Below are 13,101 nucleotides of genomic sequence, written 5' to 3' on the forward strand. Positions count from 1 at the left end.
AAATCATCTTAAATTTACCTTGTATTTCTTTTTTTTTAAATTATCTTTATTGTTGGAAGTATTACAGATGTCTCCCGTTTTTCCCCATTGAGCCCCTCCACCCCGCCCCACCCCCAGGCCTTCTCCACACTATTGTCTGTGTCCATGGGTTGTGCAGATACGCGTATACATTCTTTGGTTAATCTCTCCCCACCCCCGCCTAACTGTTATGCTTCTCTTCTCCTACCCCAGCCTTCAAAACCAGTCAACTCCTTGATTTCTAAAGAAAAGAAGGACTGTTTCTTTTGCTTATCAAATGTGAATCCTTTCGCATGCTGCTCCTTCTGAGCCAGGGGCAGCAAGCATGTATGATACAGCCGAAGCGAGTTTTCCTCAGTGTCTAACCTTTCTAGCTGTAGGAACTCCTCCCTCTAATATCAGTTCAGTTTGACTTTGGAGGCGATCTGAGGAAGGTCCACAGCATTAGGCTGCATGATTGAAGTGCTTGGCAGATGGCCAGTGTCCCTCTGTGCTCCCCTTGTGGTTTGCCAAGCAAGATCTCCTTTTAGCTTATCTTCCCACATTTGTCATAATATCTCCCACCCTGCAGCCTGCAGGCCCAAGGATAGGCCACAGGGGTCCTTACCAAATCAGAATGGGGTGGGCATTTTTTCTTCTACCCAGGGAGTAGAAACTCGCTTCCAGCTTGAGTATTCTATCTTAAATTTACTTGTCTAGTCTTAATGGTTTGTGTTCCTGATTCATAGTTTGAAAGTTTGCCTTAATGAGAGGTATGTCTATGGAAAGGATAAAAGGGGAAATAAACGTTTGTCATGGCCTGTTTTAAGACAAAATCTTGTTGCCCTAAATCAAAATGTGGGGTTTCTGAAATTGTTCGACTATAACTCACAGGCACATTAAAAACACTATTTTTCTAAAATGCACACTTTAAAGTTAGGGTAAGTTTAGAAAGTGATTATTTCATATAAAATATTTGCCAATTCTTCAGTTACACAAAAAATTCAACGTGATTTGCAATCACCTGTTTAGGAAAGCATCTATGGTGTAAAGGTAAACATGGTGAATTTAATATGCTCAGTACAGAGAATTAAATAGGGGTTTTCTGTCCGAATGAGCAACTAAAAGAGAAATAGCATAACTATTTGTGCCTGTTTTAAATGTAGGGAACTGTTTTGTCAATATCTTTTATGTTTTCTTTAAAGTAGTAGCAATGTAAAGTGACTTTTTAAAATAATGATTTGTAGAAGATATATATATTTCAAATCCTAAGTGCAGTGAGATTTAATACAGTATAGCTTATGTTAAATGAAAACTATTGAAAATCTCAGCTCTTCTTAATCTAATGAGTTTTGGTTTGAAAACTTGTATAAGAATAAAACTCCTGGTGTAACTGTGAAGAGCTGTGTGTCTCAGGAACTCTCCTGGTCAGCTTTGCACTACTCTTTGATTATGTCTATAAGTTACTAGCTTGGACGCCTCTGTTTACAGCCAGCACTCAGGGAGTCACCTGCAGTTCCCACGTCTGCCTTTGTCTCTGCAAATTAATCGGCCAGAAATCAGATTGCTACTATAAAAGAATAGACGTAAACATTCAAAGCCAGCATGTGTTTTTTTCAGCCTTTTCTCTCAACATTTTCTTCTCTCAATTAAGCATTGAAGTAAAAAAGGAGAAAAAAAATTACTGTTTATTTTCTATGCTTTTTAAATTAAAAGTATGCAGATGTGTTGGGAAAAGCTCTAGTGATATTGATCACATGGCCCTTGGGGACTCTGTACAGCAAATTGTTTCTACATTTTTTAATTCAGGAACAAAACTTGCTGTAAGTTTAAAGTCTTGGAAGTGCTGTGTGAACTTACTTGAAACTTCTTTCTGAGCAGTGAAGAAATTACTATGTAGAGAATAAATGAGTCTTTAAGCAGTCACTAAGTAACAGGTTGAAATTAATGTATATTCAACTTCATTTTTATTCAACTTTTTGTTTGGTTCTTATCTGAACAGAGAATGCAAGTACCATGGGAGTAGAAATAGAAAACACACTACAGCTCCAAAGGTGCTTATGATCTCTTTGGGAAGATAAAACATAGATTTTTTTAAAATAATTATTATAACATATATAATACAGAATATAGTCACCATCATTTGACTTACTGACAAGATTACATGGAAGAAAGAAATGACCATTAAGAAATGCTTAGTCTTTAAATATTTACTTAGACATTGGAGAAAATTTAGGCAACTTACTTAACTGTGCACTTTAGTTTTTCATCAGCAAATTGACATACTTTAGGGTTGTGATAATTAAAATAATAAATGTAAAGCATATAAGAAGAATGCCTGGCACATAGCAAGTGGTTAGTAAAGGTAGCTACTCATTAATGGTAACATCATCTGATTTAATAATAGTACCTATGAATTGTGTAGTATTTTTCTATTCTACAAAGGAAGAAATCAATACTTAAAGCGGGTAGGTTGCCTACAGCTGTCCAGCTAAATAAGAAATGGAGCTAAGAATGAACCCAGGGACTCCAGACACCAATCTCTCAACAATGATGCTGTTATACTGCCTTATCACTCATTCATTCATTTCACAAATTAATTGAACATATCTACGTGCCAGGACTGTTTGTCATTAATAACAACATTATTTCTATTAAATGCAGAGGAAATACAAAAAATGTGATGGAGATTGACATATAATGATGTTGTATTCCCTTTTTATTTTAACAAAGCCTAATCCAAATATTTAAGCGTATTTATAAATAACAACTGCTTAATAAATACTAAAATCAACGAATACTGCTTCTTGTAACGTGAGCCAGATGATACCAAATAAATAATGTGTTTTAATACCTTGGATTCTTACACTATATCATTCATACATTTAGATAGGACTTAAGTGAAGAAATTTCATACTCACTTTTTTCTTTTACTCATTTTTAAAGTTACCAGTAAAACACTATCCATAGAGGGGCCCTTGTATTCAAGCTACTAGAAAGCAGAAAAGTCGTACACCGTTTGCATCTTGAAATGCATAACACAGTCATGAAATGCTGTGTTATGAATAGAAGCATCCACAGTTGAGTTTAAGTAGAAAATGGCCTGTTGATTTCATTTGCAGTAGGATCCTTTCAATATGCTTACTTTGGCCTCTGAAAGTCTCTGTCATCTCAACCTTCAGTATAAATTAAACCAAAGAGGTTTTCTCGGTGCCTGTTACCAACCAAGTGATGACCTGTTGATCATGCAGTTTCGTGTTCCCAATAGAGTCGTATGAACACTTTTCTCTTTGGTGGCATTTTCCATTCAGAAGTCAACCACAGGGTTGCATACGTGTTGAATCAGATTTTGAAAAGAGATTATATATTGTCTTCTTGAACGTTTTATCTAAAAAAAGAAATATAATGGGGTCTGTGCTACTTCTGGCTGATGCAAGACAGGTGAGGATGTTTTTTATTTCTATCAAATAATTCAGTTGTTTACAGTTATCTGTTTGGTGTAGAACATAAAAAATGGGCTTAAAAATGCTATATGGGAGGAAACAAACTATCAAGAGAATCTGGATGACCAGAAGATGCCTTCTCACAGAAGTGTAAGTTAAATCTTTCTCCAAAATGGATGTACAGGTCCTTATTTTTCTCAGATGGCTGACAAAAGAGTAGTATGATGTTAGCACGACTAAAAATGAAAATCCGATAAATGTGGTTCCGATGAGGCCTGCAACCTGAGAAATCATGGCCCCTAGTTCCATCTTCCGGTTGTAGCACAGGATCTCTTCTCCTTCCGCAGCCTCTACGGCTGAGTAGTATATGATAACTGGAATAATTATGCCTAGTACAACTCCCCATATGTAAACACATAGTTTTTTAGCGAAGTTGGGCTGGCGGAATTTTTTCAGTAAATGGCCATAAAATATTTTCTCGTAGCACGAAGTGGTCTCTTGCGTAGAGTCCTTTTTCATTAAGGTGGCATAGCGGCTTATGGCAATCCAACTTAAAATTAAGAGGCTGACAAACATGCTTACGTGCATGGATAGCGTTCCCAAAAAATTCACCACCCTGCATTGTGTTGATCGATACTCCCATTGAAAACCTCTCAGGAAATAGGTGCCCATGAAAGGCATGGCACTGCACACAAGTAAGTTTGCAGTCACAAGATGTGCTAGGTAGATGTGAGTTGATGTTTTCTTACCTATTTTTGTTAAAAATACCCATTGAGAGAGAAAATTTCCAAAGAGGCCAATGATACAAAGGAAGATATAAATGATTGGTAAAGCCATGGAAGAGATCATGGATGGTCGAATACATGTCGAGTTGTTACTCATTTATATCAGATTTTCTTGAATTTTGTCGCAAGAGCTAGAACAGAATTGTAGATATTATTTTAAACTTTTATTCCCCTTATACCGTCTTCCACCTGCACCCATCCCTCTGCCCCCCGCCATATTTAATATTAAAATTATAGAAGGTGAATGGTTGTTTTATGTTTTAAAAAGCATTGGATAAAATAGTAACATAAATATATTGGATGGAAAGAGAAAGTATAGGTGCCTTCTCACCTTTTCTGATCACAGTTGTCCAGTTGAAATAAAAGCAAAAAAGTTGATTGTTGTGGAAAGTGCCTCTGTCTAAAAAACAAAATTTGATACAAATAGTTAAATACCTGAGTTTTATCACTTTATACTGGAGGAATTTATAGTCCTTATATTGATTGTAAAGCAATTTGTAAAAAAACAATTGATTTTTGCCTAGAAAGGTAATTTTAAAATTTTTAAGGCGCATTCAAGCAATACATACTGGCCAAAGGAAAGTATTGCAAAAGCATTTTGTGGGCACATTAATAGAGAGAAGACTGATCTTTAATTATCATCTTAATTGTACACAAATACTTTTCAAAATGGTGTCTTTTCATGGGTAGGTTAAAGCACTTCTCCATAATCTAATACTATCAGAAGAGTCTCTTTTCATGATTCCACATAAACAAATACTCAGACAAGAGTCTGAATTGAACAGAAAGAAAGTGTAGTAACTAAGGATAAACACCAAAATCCCAGGGCCTTTACCAAAGGTCATCAGAAATTTCTTATCTCAAATATTTAATGCTAAGCTGTTATACTTAAATGAAAAGTTTAATTTCAAATTCTATGTCAAAACTGTAGTTGCTGTGCTTGTTGGTTAGAGCGCCCTCATGTGTCTTTGTGTGTCATTGAGTATCTTGGGTTTTCAAAGAATATGATGTTTCTTAGAAGCTGTTTTAATCATAGCATAAATGCAGGTGTTATTTTTGCTTTTTTATGTCTTATTTTTAAATCTTTCTTCAAAGAGTACACATGAAGGGTTGAAGAGTCACATACAAATTGTCATTCTTATTTTTTCCATATCCTCATTTCTTTGGGTCAGATAAGGATCATGAGCTCTATTCAGAATGAGCGACGTTTCTTTGTGTTTTTCACCATAACTTTCTAGGCACCACATTCTTCGTTCTTTTGTAATCTAGGATGGGGGTTCTCAGTCTTATTTTTATAACCATATTCTCTCTTTTGATAAACATAATCCTTACCATACACTGCCTTCTGAGATTCTTATACGCCTCCCAGCCCCTCAGGGCTATTTTGTTCTCTATCCCTCTTTAGAATTATGGTTATATTTTTGCCTCTTGGATTACAGAAATAGTATATTTGAAAAAAAACCCTTTATAATTTTGAAATGAAATAATACCCACCTAAAGACTTGAAAGCTTGAGGGCTGTGCAGTGTCTTTAGGTTATTATACTGAGACACTTAATTAATGTCTACCAATGTCTTTGTCTTTTATTTTGTTTACTTGCAATTTTTATTTAGAGAATAGTCCATGTGCTTCACAGTTAGTGTATCTGAATCCACTGCCACCTGGCAAATTGGAATCTGGTTGCAGTTAGTGTATAAAACAGTGGCTTGTTGTAATTATATAAAACCTAAACAGTAACAAATCGGTCGATTCGAAAGCAAAATAAGCCAGTTTATTTCTTAAGAAAAATTTATCTAATCAAAGTAGTTTTTATTTTCCATAAGGAATAGAGCTTGCTTTTATGATGATAGTAAAGAAAAACACTAACCCCCTGCCTTGTGTAGATAATACATTATATACTAAAATCTGTACACATAATAGTGTTTCTGTATTAATAGGTAGTATTTCTTTTTTTAAGTAGACCACCTCATACAGCATCTGATATCTCATATTACTCATTACCATTGCCTTGCTTTTCTGTTTCACACTAGCATATGCTTCAGAACAGAAGGAAGGTGTAAACAACTTTCACAGAATCTAGCATTATGAGACGGACGACACTGAGACTCTAGAACTTCAATGTAACAAATGACAACTAGTTCACATCTTTAGCTTCCCAAACATCAAACTTGTATATACTGTGTACCTCTCCTTTAAAAATAAAGTTTGATTATAAAACTACTGGATAATCATTTTCTAAAATTTGGAAAATACTGTTGAGCTTAAGAAATCAAATGAAAATCACATCTTATATATACAGAATTGCTCTCCAGAAAGTGTCTACAAGTCTGCATTCCCCTCGGTATAGTGTCTGTCTTGAGTCAGGTACACAGTGTCTCTCTGCTAATCGGACAAATGAAAAAAGTTCTACAACTCTAACTTTAGTTACTAATGATTACATAATTAATATGCTGACTACCTTTCTTGATGATCCGTCTTCAAAATTTAAACATTTTAGATTTGTTAGAATTTTTACAGAGTTAACTTTTAAGTTAAAAGTAAGTGATCCGTCTTACCTGTAAAGTAATTTATGCAAACCAAGGCTCTGTTGTTCAGGGCGGTGATGCTAAACTTCAGACTTAAAGTTCTCTGGTCATCACTCTTTCAGTATCCTTCAGTTTTTGTCAGTATGAAGAGATTCTTGCATGATACCGACGACAGTGGTAAAAAAAAAAAAGGAATTAAAGCAGTTGTCGAAATTCAATAGTTGTAGTAAATGTAGCAACTACCTTCCCCTCACAAAAAAAAACCTAATATCTCTATTTCTGTAGCAAGAGGAAGTTGGTGGACCATATATATACCGTGCTTCCATGTGATTATTTTATGACCCACTTACACGTCAGCTGGCTTTATTAGCATGCTTGATTGAAATTCAAAGGTTTAATCCCCATGGGTAGTTAGTTTTATACAACACAGTGGTAGAGGGAACCATTCCATATTGACCCAAGAAAATATTGGTACAAACTTACCTGTAAAATCATCTGTGGATGGCTTATTTGCAATTCATCTTTACCAAGAATAAAGGGAAACAAAACTCAAAGTTTTCTTACTGAGAGAAGCTCACTAGAATCAAATATCGTAGTGCTAGAATAGAATTTCATGATCACCTATGGATATAAGCCCTTTTTTTTTTCAGGATAAAGAAGTGAGGCCTATCGCAGCACACTGTAAGCACAGACCGCACCCAGGGGTTTGGGTCCCAGCTTGGTTACTGAGAACCAGCTCATTCAACTTTGAATTGCCCTGTGCTGCCTCCATTCAAATTTAAAGTTGGTTTGGAGCAGCTCATAATGGATTTGGGGAATCCTAGAAAATGTTAGAATCTGAAGACCAAATATGCCTTGCAAAAAATGAATAGTTATATTATGCTATAAAGAATTGTGAAGCTAGTTTTATGTATAGAATTGTTTCACCAGCCTGAACTAGTAACTAAGTGAAAGCTAAGTGTATACAGCTGGGGAACCACACCTGCAACACACACTACCCTTTCTTGGGAAGTTAAACCAGTGAAAGTCTGAGAATGGGAACAGAAGTCTAGTTTCATGAAGCCTGAGTACCTTATCAGTAAGTCCTCATTTAAAATTAATAGAAGTACTTGGCCATTTCTCAACCCCCAATGCTTACCTTTTTTCATGTTGATTGAATAAATCCTCCCTAGTGTTTGCTAATATTTCTCTCTAAACCTAAGTGAGAACCACCTTAGTGTGTGAGTTTTGTTTGCTGCTGTTTATCTTTGCAATGGTTGCCATCGTTTAAGAACAGTGACTCAACCAGGGTTTCATGGCCATCGATGGCAGAGTAATATGGCCTCTGGAATTTGTGTCATTATTTTTAAAAATATGTTTTTATTGATTTTTAGAGAGAGAGGAAGGGAGAGGGATAGACAGATAGAAATATCAACGAGACAAACCTCATCACTGCAGTGCCTTTAACAACAACAACAAAAAAAGCCCAGCCGGTCATGGCTCAGCGGTTAAGCATCAGCCTAGGATGCAGGAGGTCACAGTTCAATTCTGGGTCAGGGCACATGCCCGGGTTTCGGGCTCGATCCCCAGCAGGGGCTGTGCAGGAGGCAGCCAATCCATGCCTCTCATTGTTTGTTTCTCTCTCTCCCTCTCCCTTCCTCTCTCTGAAATCAATAAAGATATATTTCAACATCTTTATTGATTTCAGAGAGAGGAAGGGAGAGAGAGAGAAAGAGTTGAAACATCAATGATGAGAAAGTTTTTCTATCTTTGAAAACTTCAGACTTCATGAAGCTAATTTTATCCCATCAATATCAGTATAAATTCTTTATGATTTAAGTGATTTTGAGTTCCCTAATTGAAATATAAGGAAATTTTCATTTCTGTTTATCTAAGACACTAGGAAATACTGCAATTGGTAGAAAAGCTTAGATGTCAGACAATACTAGAAGAACAAAAATATAACTCATCAGGCAAACATTTTAAGAATTACAAGTTCTCTGCAAAAGTGGCCCCTTGGACTCTTCACATTCAGGTCACCAATAGTTTTCTTTCTTTCTCATACATTTTCCCATCCATCTTCTCTTCAGAGTTCTGCTTTTATTATCCAAGTTCAAACGCTCTTGCCTAACATTTCTAATTACTTCCTATATCATCTGCCAAATACTGGCCTTCTAAGTGTTCTACTCTGACCCTTATGATTTACTCCTTGAGGTGTTAGAGTAGTTCCCCAAAATATAAGTCCTGCTTTATGCTAAGTTTCCTGCTTTTGAGATACTTGTGTATCAACTGTGTTTTTTACCCTGACTCCAGAATTCATCGGAGCGGTACAGTAAGAATGGGTTCAAAGGGCGGCCATGTGGTCAATCCATGGTGAGCTGGATGCAGCAGGGGTGCTTCGCCTCACGTAGATTATTGGGGTTAGGATTAAGAGTCCCTTATTAACTTCCCTCAGAGCCAGAACCCAGAGGATGCAGGACAACTCAGTTATACCTGCACCTCTGTGCTTCAGTTAGACAGTTATTTCAGGCTGTCCAAGCTAGTGTCTAAACTGGCTCCAGTCGGCCTTTTCAGGAGCTCAGGGCATTGGGAGGCTGTGCGCAGTGAGAGGAGACATGCCTTACGTAGTCCACATTAGAGCATCACATTCAAAAGATAATTATTTCTCCAAAAGGAGAGAGAGCAGTAGAAGCCCTTTTTTATCCAATTCAGTGCACACCCAAGCCCGTGGTTCCCTTTAGGAGCGAAGCGCAGGCCTGTTACTCAAAGCTGTGGTTTGTTCAAGGCTTGCTGAGCACCCTGCTGTCTTCAGGATGTGGTATCTGGCCGCAGCCCTGTCTCCAGTTACACTGCTCTCAGGCTCTCAGCACCTACTATGAGCAGCTATCGTTGTGGCCATCCCACCCTTAATCGGGGCGTGAAGAACCTCATCTTGCTCCTAAGAGCTGGTTTCTCAGCAAACCATGGGAGTATTTCCCTCAAGAACTATTATAAAGAGCCGAAATTACAGCCCAAAGTTTGGAAATTTCTGATAGTACAGAAAAATGATTCGCTTTGTAAGAAGGGTGTAATGACAAGACTTAAATGGGCCCGCTAATCAGTGTTTCACTATACTTCACCTTTGGCTTTTGTCTTGTCATATAGGGAGGAATGCCCCGGAGAGACATTGTCTTCTAGAAATGCCCACCACAGAGACACTGTAGCGGTGTCGGTGGCAGTCATAACAATTAGAATGACCCCAGAGGTTGCTGTTAGATAGCACATGGGAAGGAAGAGAAGAAACTTTAACATCGGTTTAGATGAGGCGAAAAAACTGAGGACAGGCAAATTTTGAATTTCACCATCTTTGATTCACTCAAGTTTGAGTCATACTATGCTTTAGAGCCTATGGTTCTTTTTTTTTTTTTTTTTTTTTTTACAGGTTCTTTGAAAAGCCAAAAGCAAATAAAGATTTCTGAAAATAAAACATGATGATAGAATTCTAAAAATAATTTAGGCCATCATATCACCACAGGTACAAACCATAAACACCTATTCTCTGAGAAACAACGGCTTGAATTGCAATGAGATTCAGAGAATTTAAAAGGCATCCTATATCACATATACCTGGCCATTTTATTACCAATCACTTCTTTTGCTTTTCTAAATAGAATTGTCTTGAGGTTAAGTCTCCTGCTCCATGTCACTTCCTACCCTTACTTATTCAAGGGGGGAGAAGAGAGAGGTGGCAAAGGAAGACAAGGAAGAGTTTGGTGTATGGTCTTACCTCCTGTACCTGGTAGTGTCTGTATTTATTTTCTCTTTTTAAGAGCCCTGGGTATTGAACTAACAAGCTTTCCTAAGAACTACTTTCAGAAAATTGTTAGTAATAATAATAATACTTGAAGCCACTGCAGGGTTTTTATATAAACTCATTTAATTTTAAAATATCTTTGAGATAGTTACCATTATTACTATCATTTTCCGGAAAGAAGATTTAAGTCCATAGAAGACAAATAACTTGCCAATGGTAATATAACTGGTATATTGTCGGGCCTCCATTTGAATCTAGGTAGTATAACTTCAGAGCCCATATTCTTAGCTGCTGTCAGAATCTGGTTTATTGTTTTGAGTACAGTGACCAAAAATGTATCTCACTATATACCTGTTTCTAGTTTTAAATCTGGAAATTTATTCATTTCTGCCAACTCCCCACTGTGAAGGTACTTTTTCCTCTTTGTAATTGAGAAGTAATCTGAGGGTAATATTTTGGGACTGTGAATATATCGTTTCCCTTTCACTCAGTGGGTTTCAGCGTTCATTGATAATCCTTCATGTTGGTGGTTGCATGTTGGTAATCTTTTGATGGATGGAGATATATTAGACTTGAAGTAGTTAGTTTCAGGCATCACTCTAAACAAATCTTAGGCCCAGCCAGGCATAGCTCAGCGGTTGAGCATCAACCTAGGATCCAGGAGCTCGCAGTTCGATTCCCACTCAGGGCACATGCCCGGGTTGCAGGCTCGATCCCCAGTAGGGGGCGTGCAGGAGGCAGCCGATCAATGACTCTCTCTCATTGATGTTTCTGTCTCTCTCTTCTTCTCCCTTCCTCTCTCTGAAATCAATAAAGATATTTTTTTAAAAAGAAACTGATCAACAAGTCTTAGTATTTTAGATATTTCTCAAATTGCACTATACATGGTATAGTTTCTGATAGTGCTATGTTGTCTTTCCTTTCCTCCATCAAAAACCAGACAAAAATGTATTGTTTTAATGAATCTGCAAGTAAAGTACTGAATCCATGAAATATAAGCTCTCTGGAGTTTCATATCTCCAGAGATATCTGGTAGAGAAAATTAGAAAGAAGAATCTACTGTTAAATTTTAACCCAGAAAAAGTCTTTGGTGGTGCTGTGTCCAGCAGAGGGCAATGTATTACCAGCCCTAGTTAAACCTCTTTTGCTATTAAAAGCTGAAGCACTAAGTTGCCTGCATTGTACTATTTTCCAACCAGAAATGTAAAAGAATTTAAAAGTTTAGTGTTTTAAACTCTAATGAAATTATAAACTTCTTTATTTTAGTAGCTGAAAAGCACTTTAAACATTATAGAATGAAAGTAATTGTACGGACAGTGGATTTCTGTCCTTAAGATGAAAACCCAGTACCATTCACCTGCCTTTAATAAGATACATACTTGGGGGAAGGAGGGTTGTGTTGTACTAGTGATTATCATAAGAGTCTCCTTTGTAAAACCTTCACAACTATAATTATCCTAGTGGTAAAAAGAAAATCTAACAGTGGAATATGTGAAAACTTTTATCATATTTTTAGCTTTTAAATTTTTTTTTAAGCATAGCAATTCATAGACATAGTTTTAAAAGTCAAATAATACTAAAAGGCTTGTAATAAAAACATGTCATGACTATTAATCAGTGTAATTTAAAGCATATTTCGCCTAATGAAGACCATATAGGAGAAATCACCTTCATCCTTTACTGTAGTCATGTCCTCCTGTCAGCCTAGCAAACAATGCAGATTGCTTCATCTTCAGCCTCTAACCAGTTGCCTCATGATCTCCATGGGGGAGGACATATGCTTGTTTTTATCCATGAGAACACATGGTTTGTTACTCAATTCAAAAACTCTGCCACTCCCCACCCTGCAGTAGTTTGGAAAATAGATCTTTTCCTCCCTCCCTCCCTCCCTCCCTCCCTCCCTCCCTCCCTCCCTCTCTCTCTCTCTCTCTCTCTCTCTGACACACACACACACAGCTTTCAATTAAAATAATTAGGAGCATTGTCCTTTTTGTTAACAAAATTACTAAATTTGTTGTCACCTTTTTAGAAATCAGTAGTACACATACTTTTCATTTATATTTTAAATACATAATTTATATGTTGTATACCAAACCACCTTCAGACTTGGTGACTTATGGCAACAACCATTTGTTTACTGTCAATTCTGCAATTTGTTCTGGGCTCAGACGAGCAGTTCCTCTGCCAGTCTCACCTGGGGTCATTCATGCAGCTTCTTAGTGATCTGGCAGCTCAGCTGAGGTGGATGGTCCAAGATGGCCTCACTCACATGTCTAGAACCTCAGCTGGGATGGTTGTGCAGGCCCAGCATCTCTCTCCATGTGATCTTTCACCCTGGATTTATTTACAACTTGATGGCCTCGGGGTTCCTAGAGGGCAAAACTGGGAGCTGTAAGGCCTCTTAAGGTCTTGCTCCAATGTTCTACAATGACCACCACATTTTATTGATCAAAGCAAGTCACAGTAGCTGCCCAGATTCAAAAAGTGGGCAAAGACTACCTCTAGATGGGAGGAGCTCCAGAGAATGTTAATCTACCATTTTTAATCTACCATACATCTTTAATGTTTTTGCAATTGTAA

General features: G+C 37.1%; 2 protein-coding genes across 5 annotated transcripts in view; one reads left to right on the forward strand and one right to left on the reverse strand.

The window, feature by feature from the left end:
- Positions 1 to 13,101, forward strand: part of CASK (calcium/calmodulin dependent serine protein kinase) — a 370,370-nt gene that overhangs the window by 190,291 nt on the left and 166,978 nt on the right. The window lies entirely within an intron of this gene.
- On the reverse strand, positions 3,312 to 4,322 carry GPR82 (G protein-coupled receptor 82; the record flags this gene model as incomplete). Its single annotated transcript, XM_081125452.1, has 1 exon — positions 3,312 to 4,322. The coding sequence occupies one exon, from the start codon at positions 4,320 to 4,322 to the stop codon at positions 3,312 to 3,314; it is 1,011 nt and encodes a 336-aa protein (XP_080981578.1).

This window comes from Miniopterus schreibersii (genome assembly GCF_964146895.1).
Source record: "Miniopterus schreibersii genome assembly, chromosome: X".
NCBI lineage: Eukaryota > Metazoa > Chordata > Mammalia > Chiroptera > Miniopteridae > Miniopterus > Miniopterus schreibersii.